At 44.2% G+C, this 18,578-nt stretch overlaps 1 protein-coding gene across 1 annotated transcript in view; it reads right to left on the reverse strand.

Moving 5' to 3' along the window:
• The window catches only part of MARCHF3 (membrane associated ring-CH-type finger 3), a 154,116-nt gene that overhangs the window by 27,816 nt on the left and 107,722 nt on the right, over positions 1–18,578 (reverse strand). Inside the window, exons 2-3 of the mRNA XM_004448155.5 lie at positions 9,106–9,349; positions 5,131–5,335 (exon numbers count right to left, since the gene is read on the reverse strand). Coding sequence (XP_004448212.1) covers positions 5,131–5,335; positions 9,106–9,293 — 393 coding nt within the window. The 5' untranslated portion in view covers positions 9,294–9,349. The remainder of the gene's footprint in view (positions 1–5,130; positions 5,336–9,105; positions 9,350–18,578) is intronic.

Below are 18,578 nucleotides of genomic sequence, written 5' to 3' on the forward strand. Positions count from 1 at the left end.
CTGTGAATCTGTTTTGGAATAAAGATCGTAATGTGATCTCTATCCCCCAAGGTTATGGAGAGGATGAAGAGTTTGTATGCACAATGCTTGGCTTCCAAGAAGCTTCCTATATGTTAACTGAACCTGAGTTTTCCAATTTGGCCTGAACTCCTCACCCCTAGCCATAATTCACCAATCCAGGCAAATATTTCCCTGCCAAGCACCTAAAGGGCACAGTTGGCTCCGTACTGATTCTAGTATATATGAGGGGCTCTAGCCACATGTCACGTCTCAAAAGCTGATGGAGGACTGATGACTGGGTGAAGAGTCAGGATTTTTCAAAAGCATCATTTTTATTTGTTATATGGCTCAAACCAGTGTTGCCAGTATGTGTAATATAAGTCCTGTCCAATTGTGTCTGTCTTAGATCTAAGGGAAAGGAGTCACTTTTTAAAATTTACATCCATCAGGAGAAAATATAATCTATGGCTTGCAACTGGGATCTGGCGAGGGGAGGTTCTCCATTCACTCATTCATTTACTTAATCAACAGGTAATTATTGGTGGCCTCTCGCTGTGATTATGGTCTAACCATTTCCCAATCACCGACTGTGCTCGCAGGTTAGAATGGGAGGAGCTGGCCTGCCCGCGACCAGGAAAGGAATGGTGGCCTCAGGCCCGTGAAGCTCCTGGAATCAGTTTCTATCCCCTATGGTATCATTTCTTAATTACCTCAATGCTACACAAGTTTGCTGATGAAAATGAATACTCTGAAACAAAAAGCTCATGTTTTAACTTAAATCCAGATATTAAAAACCAAAGAAAACCAAAACTCACTACAATAAAAGTCCAGCCATGTTCCCACTGAAATCTCATATATACGTATTGGAGGATTTAAATGATCTTGATCTATTAAAAAGTAAGTGTGAAGGTATAAAGTGGTTGCTTTCCAGAAGTTCAACTCTCCTCCCTGCTGTGTAGTTACAGATTACACTGAATCCAGGGCACATTTTCAAATCATTTTCCTCTGGTGACTTGAAAAAAAAAGATTTATAAATAAAAAAGTTTGGAAAAAACCCTTAATCCTAATCTCCCTAGCTTTATATCCCTTTGTTTTGGGTAACTGATATGTGTGAAAACACTCAGTTTCAGTCTAGCTAAACCTCTGACACATAGGGAACAGTTTTTAAATTGTTCATACAGTTCTCAGCATTCAGCTGGGTCTGTGTAAAAGAAATAGAAATGCGGAAACCTAATCACTCTCTCTGTGAAAAATCACCATGTCTTCCTGCTCTGAGGAAGATCAGATCCTAGGAAGCCTTTCCTCCAGATTTCCACCATTTCCTGGCTTTTTCATTTTAATCACAACATTGTTGAGCTGATTTATTACTTCATGAGTTTCCTGGGAAGGGCGGGTTTTACTGTTACAAGTCCTAGGAAACTCTAATGGTAAATATTTCTATCATTAGAAACTGGTGTTGCAAGCACTCTGCTTGAACATACTAAAATGATGGGCTTCCTTGGCAAACTGGTCAGACAGATATGTAATTATGGTAATAGTCTGAAGGTAAGGCACTCATTTTTGGGAACAAATCATGGTATTTTTATGGGTTTATTGTATTTTACCCTTGGTTTGGGGAAAAAAAAAAAAGGTAGCAGAGCTCAACTTACAGAGAGAAATGAAGAAAGCGAAAAATGAGTAGGCTGGAGAGCCAGGGGGAGGACACCACCACCCAGCCTAGCCATTCAGAGACTCCTTTCATGGCTAGTGAATATCTGTTTACTATGTTTGACTTTGTTATTATTCTTGGAGATAACTTATCCTACAAATAACCAGTGGATACATTTTTTTATCATCAACAAAAACTAAGTAGATTGAAGGACTAAGGCACAGAGGTGTGAAATGCATTTGTTCTGTCTGCTCTTCCATTTTGCTGTGTATCGTGTGAATGCTTTCAAGCTTCACATGACTGCACACAGACTTTATGGGACTGGTTTTAGCTGAACTACTAAGGAAATTCACCCACGTCTGAATAACTGAGATGATCTCAATATAACTTTCTTGGGTTGAAAGTAGTTTTTACTAAACTGGCTCACTTGCAGCAAGAAAATAGAGTGTAAAACTGGTGATGAACTTACAAAAGGAGACTAAAAGATTTAGTCTAGACACATAGATAAGTTAGCAAGTAGGCGCACCCACACCCACACACAGGCACATACATAAAATCAACTTATTGAGGTATAACTTAATACCATATAAATGCCCATTTTAAGTTTTTTTTTTGTTGTTTTTTTTCTTTTTTGCACAAGAACTTTTTAAGGTTATAGAGACCAAAAGATGTCATGGAGAGCTTCTAGCTCACCTTCCTCCATACTGCAACTCAGAGAAACTGGGAAAACTGCATAGATGGTCAGTGGCAAAATTGGGAGGTGATATCCAGTGGAGATGCTGATAAAACCAGCCCACTGATTTGGCCATTATGAGTAGAAATTCACCCTTGGAGAGAGGAGAAGACTTTCTGTAGTATATACAACAGGCCTGGGATCCTGACCAGTTAAAAATGAACATCCAACTGCTCACTGCAGAGTACAGAAAAGAAAGTATCTTAGGAGATGTGGTATAAAGGATGATGAAGGGTTACCTACAATGAGAGAGTACAGAGAATCAACAGAAGAGTGCAAGTCTGAGGTGTTAAAGTAATTCCAACCAATGTTAATGCCTGGATGCTGACAATGTTTATAAATGGCTTTTTCAACTGCTTCCTCTAGCAATAGGAGCTGTTATTGTTACTCAGTGTTGACATTAAACGTTATGGCATGTTCTTGCTTTAATGAGAAGGAAGATCCAACTGGAAAATAGAGTAATGACTAAAGCAATTAAAAGAGTAAAAGTGAGAAATAAAGTAACAGTCCTACAAAATCTACAAATAAGTAGATTTTGCTTTTACTGAAAAAAAAATGCATGTTAATATGGTGTTAAAAATTTTGAAAAATACTGACTATGAATAAACCTGTCCTTTGGTAAGAGGGAAAAAATCAATTAGTAATATGTAATTTGTTTAACAATCTGCCTGCACCTGGTTCTCATTTGTCCTCCAGCTGAGAAACCACAGACAACTTTTTTATTGCTTGTGGTCAAACAGCAAGTTCATGTCGCCATGGGATGATCAAATGGCCAGTCTCTCCCAACTTGAGGAGGTTTGCCTTTCACTTTCAACTTGTTCAATCATCATTAACTCTGAAAAATGTCACATTCCATTTGTGCAATGAAAATTTCACCACTGGTGACCGTTTGGGAGAAGTTTTTGTAGGTGAAGCCCTAAATCTCTCAGAGCACCTCACACATTCTCAAGGTCAATTGCCTTGCTTTCTCATTTAATGACAGTTTCCCAAGATCCTGGAGTCTGTCTGTGGCATGTCACAGGCAACTTTGAAGATACCTCTGAGTGGGGGTACATATTTCCCTCTCTGAGATAGAAAGGCTCACTGTGTGATGTAATTTGACACACACACGTTATCTGGGAAAAACGAAGATGTGCATCTGTACACATGCACAGGCATGCATACACAGCATCCTTCATTGTTTATTTTATGAACACACACTGGGATTTTTATAAGCAAAAGTAAAAGTCTTTACTGGGAAAATAACAGTAAAGAAGAAGGATGTATGGAACCCATTTAAAAGCAGGGTTGCCTCACTCTGGGAAACCAAATTCCTAGAGAAGCTACGATATCAACTCAGGGACACTCCAAAAAGTTTCTGCAAAGGAGAAATAGGCTTCTTTTTACTTTTGCTGTTGGGCATGAGAAATCATCTCCTTTGTTTATTATTTAATCTTAATCATTCTTTTTTCCCCTCCACAGAGAGGTTTTGAAGTGTTAAATCCCAAAGAATCTGGCATTGAGCCAATCCCCAGTGGGCACTCTACAAATATGAATTTCTGAAAGTGGTTGTCAAGCATCAGGATGGATAAGAGACACCTGATCCATAGTCTTAAGAAAAGCATGGAGTCTATTGGGCCAAGTCAAATAAATTTTGTGCCTTTTGGCAAGTCAGTCAATAGCTAAAATAGGTTCCTGTTATAAGTTCTAATTACGTTTTCAAGGTCAAAACCAACAGAATGCATATATGTACTAACAAATTGTTTACATAGATGGTTTCTGAGAAACGTTTCTTTCTTTCTAGCTCTGCATTTAATTGCAGGGTGTCATTGGGTTAGCTGCAGAAATAAGGCGAAGGTTAAGAGCAGGTCTGGACTACAAACCTGATGTCCTGGCCTTCTTTCACCTAGCTCTGCTTCATAACATGTTAGAGTATATACTGTTGTCAATACCCAATGTTTAAATGACTAGCGGAAGTTGGGACTGGAGGAGAGGGAAGGATAGTCCAATGACATTTTTTAATTCCTCCAGCTATAGTAAGACCAGACTCTGGGTCTAGAGAAGAATCATGTGCCTCCAGAAACATGAAAGACAATGTCCTGCAATTTTAAAGGCTGGGCTGACAGCACCAGCTTTTAAGAAATGCAATTCTAATATGACATTATTAGCCAAAAAAAAGTTTGTGTATAATTTCACAGGAGAGACTTTTCAAAAATGCAAACATTCATATGTGCGTTACAAATATTAACTCTTTTATTCCTCATCATAATTCCAAGAGGTGAAGTAACTTGCCCAAGGTCACAGAAATATAAGTAGTGGAGTGGGATTCAAACCCAGGAAATCTGAGTTTATAACCATTACCCTATGCAGCTGTATTTTTTCATGAAGGCCTCTCAGAATATGCAACCCAAATGCCCATTTATCTTTTGCTTCAAGTCAGGCAGATGGTGTCCAAAGAGAAAAGTGTTTGATCTGTTTCCATCACTTCATGGGGACTGAAAATGAAGATCAAGTCTCTAAACTTCCTCTTCCTCCTCACACTGATACACTGATTTCTTCTGCTCTCTTGTCTTTACTATAATGGAGGTCATCCTTCTTCTGCTGGCTCCCCAGTGAGCTATAGCATGCTGTCTCTCTCCCTCCCGGTGCCCCCACCCCCAGCTATTACTGTGCTTCAGTGGAGCTGCACAGGGTTTGTGATCCTGGGCATAAAAGCAGACATCATTTGCTCATTAGAGCTAAGTTCTCAGGACATGCCCCACTTACTGACCTCCACTAACGGCCGCGGTTTGCGCTCGACTGCAAACCTGAAGTGGCAGAGTTCACAGTAGCTGGTGTTTGAGGACGAGAGCCAGTGTTCCAAGCAGCTGCGATGAATTGTCCCCAAGGTCCCGGTACATTCACACGGAGAGAGCAAGTCCTCTTGGCTGCTGCCCTCGTGACAGATCCTGCACATTGGCCGGTCATTGAAGGGGCTGCAAGAGAAGGAGGGGCACCTGCTGGTCACTGGCTGGAAACCACCACCACGCGATGGCCCACAAGCTCTGGGTCCACTGGATCCTCCCCAGTGGGAGCTGCTTTAGAATCCCTTAGATCAACACTTGCACTTGGCAGTGGGGGCTGGTGTAGGAGTCTGGGATACTCATGAGCACTGGGGTCACTACTTTTGCCAACATACAGAAGTAGGGGGTGTCTGCTACCAAAGCAGCTGGGTATGGCCCAGAGCTGAAAGTGTATGAGAATGGGCAAAAGGTTATTTTTGCCTTGAACGGGTTAGGCAAACCATCAGTCAAAAACTAAAAACCATCCCACACCATTAGGAACAGAAATATCTTTGAAATGACACCAATTTTACTTTCTAGACAAATGATGTCTTTTGCACCAGGTTAGGACACTTTTGTCGACCCAGAGGTTCCTTTCATTTCTCTTTCAAATACGGTGGTAGGATAAGAGGAGGGAAGTTAACCTGCAGCCAACACCAAAGTGGCTACGCATAACTGCAGTCTGAGGCAGAGCACGGTCCTTTGAGCTTTCCTAGGATGTTCTTCGGATGCCAAAGTGAGTAACTCAAAGTGAATAATGAGTACATGCTACAGAGGTGGGTTCATTCTAGAGTTCTGCCTTTAATTTGGAAAAACCACTTCTGCTCAGTTCACAAAGGCAGCACAGTGTAGTGGTTCCTGGTACAGGCTCCAGGGCCCAGCTGCCTGGGCTCCAACCCCAGCTCTGCTGCGAAACAGCTGGATAACTCTGAGCAAGTAACTTCATTGCTCTGTACTTACATTCCTCATCTCTAAATTGTGAACAAAGAATGGTACTTTCCTTCTATGGTAACTGAGGATTTGAAAAGGTAGTCTATATTGGAAACTTATAATAGGGACCAGCACAGAGCAAATGCTTAGCTAATGCTAGTTAAGTTTTGCTCATGGAAAATCAAATAACATGGCCTCATCACAAAAGTCAGTGGCCAATGGAAGGATCAAACTAAGATGGCCTCCCTTCTCAATGGATGCTGGGTCCTGTGAGAGGATCCATCCCTCTCTGATCCATGTCTTTTTACATTGCTCATGCTCTCTGTGCTCTTTGACACTTGGCCTTAGATTTTAAAGCGTGTCATCATTATAGATCAACCCTAGGACCAGCCTCTTTACCTGCCCTCCCCGGTCTCCAAGGATGACAGTGACCCAGGCCTACACCTTTAATACCACTTTTGGGCTAAATGAAAACAGCCACGGAAACCCTACTTTTCCCAAAGGCCTTTTCGGGAATGGTCATGGGAATGAGTGTAATCTAAAAAGGCATTAAAAGAGGATAGGATCCCCATCCCACCCCCAACTTGCCCAAAAGACCCTCTCATACTCAGGGATAGAGAATACAAGTTTACAATCAACTTTGACTCCCATCATTCCTGGCTTCCTTCACTGTCATTGAACCAGATGCATGAAGAACTCTGAAATTATCTGGTTTACATTACTGAATGGTATGAGAGCCCGTAAAAATGCCCACAAACAATCATGTATCAGCCCACAGGTCTCAGTCACTTCAACTATGCAGCCTGTTCTTCCTGAACAAATGAGGTGCTGAGGGCTGCAGAGGTGACAGGCACATGTCCAGGTACCCAGTTTCAGTTCACAGAAGAGCACTGACACTCACCCACCTCATCGGGTTCTCAGTTCTGACCGAGTTTTACAAGTTTTCCAAGAGGTAAAAAAATACATATTAAAAAATTTCCAGGGAAGCGGATGTGGCTCAAGCAATTGGGCTCCTGTCTACCATATGGGAGGTCTGGGGTTCAATTCCTGGGACCTCCTGGTAAAGGCAAGCTGGCCCGCACAGCAATCTGGCCCAAGAGGAGAGTTGGCCTGAGCAGGAGTGCTGCCCCATGTGGCAAGCTGGTCCGAGCGGAGAGCTGGCGCAGCAAGATGATGCAACAAACAAAGGAGACACAGAGAAGAGACAATAAGAGACACAGCAGGTGGCAGACTTGGCCCAGTGGTTAGGGCATCTGTCTACCACATGGGAGGTCTGCAGTTCAAACCCCAGGCCTCCTTAACCCGTGTGGAGCTGGCCCATGCGCATTGCTAATGTGCGCAAGGAGTGCCCTGCCACACAGAGGTGTCCCTGAGAGGGAAGCCCCACGCGCAAGGAGTGCGGCCCGTAAGGAGAGCTGCCCAGCACAAAAAAGTGCAGCCTGCCTAGGAATGGCGCCGCACATGCAGAGAGATGACGCGTCAAGATGACGCAACAAAAAGAAACACAGATTCCTGTGCTGCTGACAACAACAGAAGTGAACAAAAGAAGATGCAGCAAATAGACACAGAGAACAGACAACAGGGGTGGGGGGAGAAGGGGAGAGAAAGAAATAAACAAATCTTTAAAAAAAAAAAAGAAGAGACACAGCAGCCCAGGGAGCTGAGGTGGAGCAAGAGATTGAGCACCTTTCTCCCACTCGGGAAGGTCCCAGGATAGATTGGTTCCAGGTACTGCCTAAAGAGAAGCCAAACAGACACAGAAGAATGCACAGCGAATGGACACAGAACAGACAATGGCGGGGGGTGGGGGTGGAGGGATAAACAAGTAAATAAATCTTTTTTTAAAAATTCCATTTCTTTTCTTTGCATTAGCTACACAGATTTTAGATAGAAGGTGTATGGACAATGTCTATGACATGCATGGGGGTGTGACTGCCTGTCTGAGGATCACCATCTTGTCCTGCTCTGGCTGGGGGCAGGAGAAAATGCTGCAGGCACCGAGAAACCTGCTGCAGGCACATGTGTGGGTCTGTGGGCAGTATCTGCAGCAGAGGGACTGACTGAATCACACCAAGACAAGTGGTCAGGGTATGAGTGACTAACCCAAAGCTTCAGGGTCAGAAGTGTCAGCGCTGATAGCAGGGGTGAGTCCAGGGTGGACAGTACACATTCGCACTGTTAAAAGTCCCATTACCCATTCCGAAAGAAAGCTGGAGAAGCCAAGGAGCACCTACGAGCCTGCAAACGTGCATAAGAGCTTTGGCTCCCAGCTGCCATTGGACAACAGCAGCAGACAAGAGAAGCCTCCAGGGACCGTGCCTCAGCCTGGAGAGCGCTCTTGGTGCTGTTTAGAGCCTTCACCTTTGCTGTGGTTCAGCACTCAGGGAAGACTAGCTGTGGAGGTTTTAACAATAGTGCATGCTCACTGGGCGGGGTGGTGGGGGGTCAGGGATGGGAGCCCCTGGAGAGTGAAGGAGGGGCAACATATCCACGTGGGGATACGTCAGAAAAGAGACCTGCCGGGGAAGCCATCCCTGGGCCAAGCTAATCCCATGGTGCTGATTAGCATGCGTATAAGGAAGGGCCCTGCAAAAGTTCTGACCACAAATCAGATCACTGCGGCTCAGCAGCCTGAACACGGGTGCCTTCTGCATTCTCTGACACAGGGCTACCTTTGTTAGAGAGTAATTACCGTAGCAATGTCAAAATAACAGATGTAAAAGCAAGCAACCTCACATCTTGTGGGATCCTTCCCTGCCTGGCTCTCTGCAAGTGTGACTTTAAGAAGACTAGACAACATGAATTTTAGCTTTTTACCCCTATTGCTATGGAAACGGTAATGACAGAATTTGTAAAGTTTTTTCCTTCTCCCAGCACCTCCTCTCACCTGACACAAAGACCTGAGCACTAATTACATCCCCTTTAGCATTTTCCATCTGACAATGAGTTCTCCGGATCAATTACAGGTTCATTTATTTTAATTGTGGTACTACCTCTGGGAGGCAAGAGTCCGCACTACTGTTGATAGCAGCTGCCCGTCCTTGGCCGAAACTTGCATGACATACTGTGGCTGCCCGTTCACTAGGCTGCCACAATCCTCCACGGTCTTCACCACAGGCGCAGCCGAGCTGGTGCAGTCTGGCAGGACTTCGGGCAGGTGACTGCAGCGGCTGGTTGTCATGGTAACAGACAGCAATTACTCTGCTAATGGCTTCCACATTCATACAGGATTTCCATCTAAGAGAGATCAGAAAACAGTTTACTTGGGCAGGGTCGTTCATAGGGAATGGAGAATTACAGGCCACTAACATCATCATGTCATTATTTAATATAAATAACGGGTAGCTTAGATGTGACACATTATCTTGCTACCATTTAATATGTACACACAAAGCCCACAAGAAATAAAAGTGGTTATGACAAGACATGTCAAGGTATATAAACATTTAGAAGCCCTGCTCTCCACGAGGGGAGGGAACGATGGCTCTGAAGCCCAGATCTGTAAAGAAGATAAGCAGTTCTCCCTGCTCTGAACCAGAGAAGCAATAAGTCTTTGTTGACACTCCCTAAAAGTTACTAGAGTCATTATTAAAACTGTTTGCAACTATTTTTCCTCCTAAGGAATTTATTCTCCAGGCAGTTTCATTCTGAGACTGAGATTTAAAGAGAAGAAAAAAATGAAAAAAGAATCTGGCCATGCAGCACCTTCTAGGACAAAACTGGCTGCACACTAATCATTCAATTAATGTATTACCTTTTTGACTTTGCCATATGAGTCCTGGAATACAATTATCTACTTAATATGTTTTGAAAATAAACTTTGTTTTAAAAATCGATGTCAGCCTTTGTCTTAAACAAAATTATACATGGAATGACAAGTTGGATGAGCTTCTTACATTTTTTTTTCTAATGGGTATACATTAAAATAAATACATCACCATGGATGTTTTTGTCGTATATTACCTAAAATCCAGGGACACATGTATCAGCATAGGGAAACACAGAGAATACAAGAAATTGAAGAATGAGATTCCTACTGCCTATTAAAATTAATCCATTCTTAATCAGGGCCTTACCTCCCTGACACATAGTGCACTGTATAAATCACAAAGAATCCTGTTCCCATTCGGTGTAGTCTGGCTTGGGCTGTGACCTCATGGTGGAATCACTCAGACCCACGGAAGTGAGGAACCCCACTGCATTCAACAATAGGTCTGCATGAGATGTGTAAGAACTAGAGGCCTTTATAGAAACTTGCAGGAGGAATTATTGGTATCCAGAGGTGAGATGACATGGTCTTCCAGTCCATCCCTGCTGTTTCTGCCAGCTTGCTCACCTTGAGCCCGTGAGCCTGAGTGGCCTTGGCTAAGTAGAGAGTGGCAGAACTGGCCAGTGGGCTGAATTCATATCAATAACCAGTTTCAGGGAAGCAGACTTGGCCCAGTGGTTAGAGCGTCCATCTACCACATGGGAGGTCCACGGTTCAAACCCCAGGCCTCCTTGACCCGTGTGGAGCTGGCCCACCTGCAGTGCTGATGCGCGCAAGGAGTGCCCTGCCATGCAGGGGTGTCCCCTGCGTAGGGGAGCACCACGTGCAAGGAGTGCGCCCCGTAAGGAGAGCCGCTCAGTGCGAAAGAAAGTGCAGCCTGCCCAGGAATGGGGCCTCACACACCGAGAGCTGACATAACAAGATGACGCAACAAAAAGAAACACAGATTCCCATGCTGCTGACAACAACAGAAGCGGACAAAGAAGAAGATGCAGCAAATAGACACAGAACAGACAACGGGGGTGGGGGTGGGGGGGAAGGGGAGAGAAATAAGTAAATAAATCTTAAAAAAAAAAAAAAAAATAACCAGTCTCGGTAGCTTGAGGTTCCAATCCTAACAGGACTTCTGAAATTTTCAAAGCGTTGTCTCTACTTAATACATTTTACATTATCTTCCCAACTTCCAGCACAAGACAGACAAAGTACAGGAACTGGACATTCTCAAGGCAAGAAACCCATGATTCTGGATGTACTTGAGCTGATACTTTTCATCACAGTAACCGTATGCCCAGCAGGCCTATCGTCCGAGGTAATTGGATGTGAGCATAATCCCCTCCTTGTCGCTGGGGTGTCTGGCTGGCCTTGTTCCAGCATCCTCCTCCCCACACCCCACCATCCCCTCGTCCTCCTTGGCTGTCACAGGCTGCGGTCTGCCCTCTCCAAGCAACCCTTTGACCAGGCAAGGGGAAGAGTGGTGGGGGGCCAGGCTGCCCTTTTGTGCTGGGGCCATGACTCTGGTGGGATCCTAACCAGCATGTACTGAACACTCAGGGAACACAATCAAGTGATGAGCTTGTGTGGCTTTGTTTTAAAATAGGATTTGGGGCCTTTTTTTTTTCACTGTATAGGGCAAGACCTGTATATTATACAAAATACAGAAAAGCACAAAGAACACAATGAAACTCAAAATTCTGCCACTAGGATAACCACAGTAAACTTTTTGGGTAGATACCTTTATATTTTGGGGGCAAGATTAGCAGGGTGGAGTTAATTTGTAGCTGGGGTCAGAGAGTCTTTTCATTAAAACCAAAACCCAAAAACAAACCAAAAATAGAATTATGGTAGCTCTCAGGCCATTGTGCAAAAAGATGTGAAAAGACCAGCCTCTTCAAAAACTGTGTATAACCCCCCTTGTCTGGCTTGCCCTTTCAAAACCCCATCGACAAGATTTTAAATTCCCCTAATGCTCCACAGTCACTAAGTGTAACTTCCTGGCACAGCTCTCTTGCCTCACAAGGCAGCCATAGATTAAGAGCCAGGGGTGTGTTGGCAGGAAAAGCAGACACAGTGACCTTCTTGCCGCACAGAATGATTATGTCTGAGTGCACTCTGAGAGTCTATTTTCGGGTTTTGCATAACTCCAGCCCAGAGGGCCAAAAGCTCCCTCCCTATACTTGGTGGAACTGGAAGGGGGTGGGAGGGAGTAGAGAGTGTGGCCACAGCACGCGGGGTTGTAGCAGCTAGGCTTGGTAGTGAAGGGACTGTCACTCTGGCCCATGCATCCCCAGATTCATTCACCTGTAACCTAAATCAAGTCTTCATCAAAGGAAGTAGTTCTAAACGTATGACCTAGGTCAGCAATAAAATGCCCTTATAAAAATTCTCAGGGCAGAGTTTCCCTTTAACTCATTCTATATCTTTAATTTCATTTCTGGATGATATACTTCATTTCATGTCTCTTTTCAAAGGCCAGCGAGATCTTAGCACTCATATTTTCAGTTTATTCCATTCGCCACAGGTGCCAAGCAGTGAGTTCGGCATAAAGGGGAAAAAAAGGCACCTTTTCTTCTCTTGCAAGCGAGTCTTTCTCTTTCTATTATGCTGTCTCTACAGAACCCTGTACTACATCGAGATCCTCTAAGACCTCACCCAAATTAGGTCGTGCTTAAAATGATACTCTAGTCCAACATTCACTGAGGAATGCACTGGCATGCCACTGAACACTGCAAACCAGAATAACCTTGAAATATTAATTAAGACTGGCATTGGGCAAATCTCACAAACCAGTGCTGAGCCTGGCTGCTAATTTCTGGATCTCAGTAGTCCTAAAAGACCATGCCTTGAACTGAAAATGGGGGAGAGGGGAGGCATTACACAGAGCCTGGGCTCCCGTGATCCTGGGGGGGACGGATGAGCTGGTTCCAACCCCAGAGGAGTGGATCTGACCACTTATTCAGGGGGAAGAGGAAGATTGAAAGGACCTGTCTTCCCATCTCAGGGAGAAGGAAGCCCAGGCTGCATGTATCAACTGGCATGCCTGTGTCACACCTACGGCAGTGACAAATGGCCCTCTGCACTTCCCTGTCTCCTTCAGAGCCACCTGGGAAAACAGCAGGCTGTTGCTGTGGTGGCTACAAAGAGTTGATGGTTGTAGCCTAGCACTGGTCTTCCATGGATCTTTCTGCAAACTTTCAAGCACCATTCAACTGCTATCTTATCAAAAGCACACTGCTCTTGTGGGAAGAAGCTTCCTAGTCCACCCAAGAATTCTGTTCTCCGGGACTTCTCAGGACAAAAACATATGCTGGGATGGAGTGGTATCTGTGTAAACTTGAAATCTCATATTATACTGGTAGGACAGATGCTTTATTGGTCAGGTTTGACACCTTGAACCATTTCTTTCTCAGGCTGAGAATGAAAAATGATTTGGCACAGGCCAAACTCAGCTGCAGCCAGTGGGAAGAGTGGGAGTAGGTGATGAGAGCGAGATAATGAAAATGGGAGGAGTGGAGAAACAAGTGAAAGCCTGATGAGAGAATTGTTAAAATAAAAAGCCTTTTCTGTTAAACTGGGACCCCTGCAAGGGACAGAGGACAGGTTCCACAAAAGCAGGAGACCCAACCATGCTGCAGCTAACTGTTGCTGCGTTTCTGGATCAGGCTGCCACTGGAAGTGATTTCCATGGGAACATGGCTGTGCATCAAGAGGATGCACCAATAGAACATGGGAGAAGGGATGGAAACCGAACCCTGCTCACCACCTCAGCAGTCTCCTTGACGCAGCAGCTCCCCAAACCTCCATGAGGATCATGGGGATTCAGGGGAAAGCTCTGTCTTAGAGGCAGAACACTTGAACCTGAGTCCTAGACTCTCCACTCACCAGGATAAACCACTTAGTCTCTCAGACTGGTATTACCTGCATATTTGAAATTAGTATACAAATACCTCCTGAGCTACTTAACCTGAGTGTTCACGAGGCCTAAAAGGGGATAAAACATGTGAACATACTTTGTAAACTGGAGTGTGCCTTTCAGAGATAAGGCAGGGTTTTTATTACTATATTACCTTAATTCCTGCTCTTTTTCTAGCCTGTGTTCCATCTCTTTCTGTTTAGAAATGCTTTTAAAACTGTTTTGCCCATGGCTGGTCAACCTGTACCATGCTCATCTTTTGTATCACACTTGAACTCTGGCATTGTACTACCCCATCTCTTTTGGCTGGGAAGCACAGAGGAATTTCTTTCTTACATATACACTTCTCATTCTCCCTAGCCCTGTCTCCTTCAGATCCTGTAAGAGGCTTCATTTTCTTCGAAAAGGTTTAGTAAAGATACATGATGAGAAAATTCTCTTATGTTTGAGATACTTGAGTCTATTTGTTACTCAAAAAACAGCTACTATTATCCAAAGTAATCTAGCAAATGACACATATACTAGAAAATAAATACTAGAAAATAAAACACAAGCCATTCCAAGTCCCTTTTTAGGCCTACCTGTATCGGAAATATATTTTCAGGGTCAAGCCAATGTTAACTTCCTAGAGGCAGGACCAGAAGACTGTTCGGGGGAGAAATTTATTTTAGCATCTCTGGGCATAAAAATGATCCACGAGGCTTAAAGGTGAAAACAGTTGTGTACACTGGCTGGCACTCACCCTGGTCATGTGGACTACCTGGGCAGTGGTCTGAGCAGGCACAATCTTGGAGGGATAGTCTGGAGAAAGACCGGACCTTCCAATTCAATCCTATTGCCCAATTCCAGAGATTTTAAGGAGGTCTCTCAGGTCTCAATATGTGCTAGAAGGATCTTGTATCACATCTATAACCAGAGTTGGCCAACAAAGCAAACCAAACAAGCAAATTCATTATTCATTCTTTCATCCATTCAAAGAAATATTTTTCTATTTTTTGAGAACTTGCTGGGAAGTTTCTGGTGACTCAGGGTTCAGCCATCTCAAATTCTACTATATATTTCCAAAGGAAAAGTGAAGGCCACCAACTACGCAGAGATCTCCAGACACTCTCCGGGGATGGCAGAGCTATGAGGACCTGGCAACTTTGCACTAGCAATCATGCCCTCACTAATTCGGGCGAAACCAACTAATGCCCTAAGCTTGGGGGAATGAAACCGCAGAACTGAACTGTGGAATGGCTACACATGCTTCTCTGCTCCCACACATTTCTGCATTATTAACAATGCTTTAGGATTCAGAAGCCTGACCTTAGTTCTCTATGAGTGGATCTGCTTCAAAAATGATCTCTAAAATGTCCCCTTAGCTGCCTGTGAGGGGCTGCATACTCAGGGAGAAGAGCCTTGGCTAATGAGACCAGTGCCAGGGCCAAAAAGTCAGTGATTGAAATGGGGGAAAATAGCAATAATGGCCTGCTGAGGAACTTTCCCCTCAGAGTTAGATTTCTCTACTTTGAATTCTAAGAATGTTCTCTGAGAATAGGAATGCTCTTTGATAGAACATTACCCTGGCTTTTCAGGCACGTTAAAATCAGACAGTGTGCTACATGGCTAATGAACTGACTTAGGGTATCCTGAATATTGAGAGAAAATGAGGGGAGGTAGGAAATCACACACTGACCTTCTTTTCCAATGGAAACGGAGCAAATGGCTAATTTCTAAACCATTAACATGCAAAAGTAGCATATTTCTTCTGAGAACAGGACACAAAGGCTCTCCAAGGAGATGGCTAGGACATGATTACCAGCAACATTTAAGTTTTCAGAAAACATGCCAAGGAAGCTATTCACTAAGAATACGTAGCAGCAAAGTAGCTGCTTCATTAAACTTAAATAGCTGCGGCAGGCCTGTGCTTACAGACCCATGCCACCAAATTATACATTTCTTTTCTGGATGCTTCACTGACCTCATTATGTAGAGCAGAGAGTTTGTCATTCCAAATAAAGTGACCAGCCAAGTCTTTATAAACATGTCTATCAGGCACTTGATGAGTCTACAGAGTAAAACACTGGCTGGACAAATGCATTTTTTTTTTATCCCCTCCCCCCGCCCCCGCGACTTTCTTGCTGTCTGCTCTCTGTGCCCATTCACTGCGTGCTCTTCTGTGTTTTTACTTGTCTCCCTTTTCGTTGCGTCATACCTTGCTGAGTTGGTTCTCTGCGACACTTGTGGGCCAGGTGGCACTCTGTAGAGCTTGTGGGCTGGCGGTTCTCTGCTGTGTGCAGGCGAGCCTGCCTTCACAAGGAGGCCCCGGGACGTGAACCCAGGGCCTCCCATATGGTAGGTGGGAGCCCAACCGACTGAGCCACAGCCATTTCCTGGCCCAATGCATTTTCCTTTTGTGTCTCATTATTCTCTGCTATGTGCTCACTGTCATAGTAACAAAGCAGAGTAAGCAGGTGAAATGCCCATTTCCAAGAATGAAGAAAATTTTGATTTGGGGGTAATGGCATTTCTTGAGGAATGTGTAAACAGCAATGAAACCAGACCAACATATGACAAGCTGGGCTCAGGGATAGTGATAACAACACATTCCAAGTGTACTATTTTAAAGTTGTATTCAGAGTTATTTATCATTTCCCATCTGTGTATTAATTCTGATTCTCAGTCGCAAGAAGTATCAGACCCATCTTTTTTTTCCATTTAAAATTACTACTATTTTCTCTTCAGACAAGTAAAATCCTCCAATTTTGCTGGAGGTCAATCAAATAATAATTATTGTATTTATACATATTTTTTCCCCTCAGCAAGTACTCATGAAATTAATTCAGATTTTTGAAGGTTATCCTTTTTCATTTAATTTTAATTATATAGATGAAAATGGCAATTAAAAATCTCACAACAACCCAGTGTGTTCAAAGAAACAGCAACAGTTGAATCACACTTGTAAATAACAACTGCAAAATCATGGGGCCCTGCTGGGTGAGGGAGGGCAGGCCTGTACCCTTGAGTTTTGCTTACTGTGCCCGGGACCAACTCTGGGAGCTTGGGAACACCAGAGCACATTAGAAAAGTTTAAACATCAAGTTAAAAAGAGGAGAGCAAGCAAAATGGAATAAACAAGACATGCCCCGCACATCAGAAATGAAAACGTATGTTCTTCATATGGTATTCAGTGTGCCCAGTGCCAATCAAACAACTACCTGTCAGAATGCATAAGAAAAGGTACAGCAGCTAGGGTATCTGATAATAAAGAAAAAAACACTTCAGTTACAAATACACTAAAGACACTCTAAGAACCCGAAGCTCCCAATTTGTTAGGTTCTACGCATTTTCTGAGGGTAACCAAGTAAATGCCTAGCATTATGGAAGTTGCTTTGGGATTCATTTCCACGCTGTGCCTCACCTTCCTCTGTACATACAACCCAGGATTAGCTATACAGATGTGTTCATTCCTAATGTGAGCCTCCCTAACCCTAGAATAAAGCCAGTTGCTGGTTTATTTTAAGCCAGGGTCCTCTTTGCCCAGACCGCAGGAGGTTGCAGCCTTGCCCTGCATAGGCAGTGTCCAACGCCTGCGTTCCACCAGGCTCAGGCAGCCAGGGCCTCGGGGTGCACCTCCCTGCATGCTTCAGGCCCATGAGGCCTCACGAGACATTTGGCTGTGTTCCCTTCCATTTGCACATGAGGAAACCAGAAGTTCCTCGGCTTGCCAAGGAGTAGTAAGGCAAGTGCAGAGCGATGGCCAGAACTGTTGGAAGCTTGCTTTTCAGCCTTGCTTGGCCTTATAGGTGGATTCCCTCTCAGAGTCCTCACATCCCCAAAGTCCTCAAAAAACCACTCGTTCTTTCACACATGAGCTAGACAACAAACCTGTGTCTCTGGGTGTTTCTGCATTGCTTTTTTGCATACTTAGCTTTTGATCTGGAGCCCTCTGGGAGCCTTTGGGGGAGAGGGGACAAAGCCCTGGTTTGGGGTCTGAGAGCTGGGGCTTTGAATTGTCACCAAGCTGCTCATCAGCAGGAGTGAGTTGGTTGATGCTGAGCTTCAGTGTCCTCCCGACACTGGGACCTGAGGCAGTGCCTGGGCTGCACACAGGGGACGTCTGGTAATGGGCAGGCTTAAGACTGCAGGGCAACAATGTCCTCTCAGCCCGGGACAGGGGAAGAAGAGGCCCTTTCCAATGCCACCGCTAGACTCCCTCCCCTGGTCCCCCTGCCTCTGCTGTTTTCTCTACCCTCTCATCTTTCCAAGCAAACATCTTGTGGTAACTGCTTTGACGGTATTGTATTAATATAACATAGGTAAAAATCACAGATGCCCACCCTGGAATTACTCTTTGGTCCTTGCACACTGCCTTCCCCACTACACACAGTCACACATACACACTAAAACCATAGATTCTACTTTTTCTTTTTTTTAGGAAGTACCTGGGATTGAACCTGGGACCCCATACAAGGGAAGAAAGTGCTTAGCCACTGAGCTACATCTGCTCCCCACAGATTCTTTTTACTCATTCCTTAAATTAGGTCCAGTCTTTTAAATAATCAAGCACAAGAATAAAGTACCACATAGCCAATGACTAAGTAGTTCCTTTTTTAGTTTGTATGTCCTGGATTCCTTGGACCATGGAATTTGTAAAAGATAGCTCTCTTTCTAGGTTCTGATGCTTCCTTGCTACTTACCTCAGTGCAAAGCTCCTGCTAACCTCCAGCGCGTCACTGTTTTCCAATCAGAGACCCACGCCTCTTTCCTCCATCGGCACCTTTGGTTGGAAGCTGCCTGCCCAG

The sequence above is a fragment of the Dasypus novemcinctus genome, chromosome 2, assembly GCF_030445035.2.
Source record: "Dasypus novemcinctus isolate mDasNov1 chromosome 2, mDasNov1.1.hap2, whole genome shotgun sequence".
NCBI classification, from domain to species: Eukaryota; Metazoa; Chordata; class Mammalia; order Cingulata; family Dasypodidae; genus Dasypus; species Dasypus novemcinctus.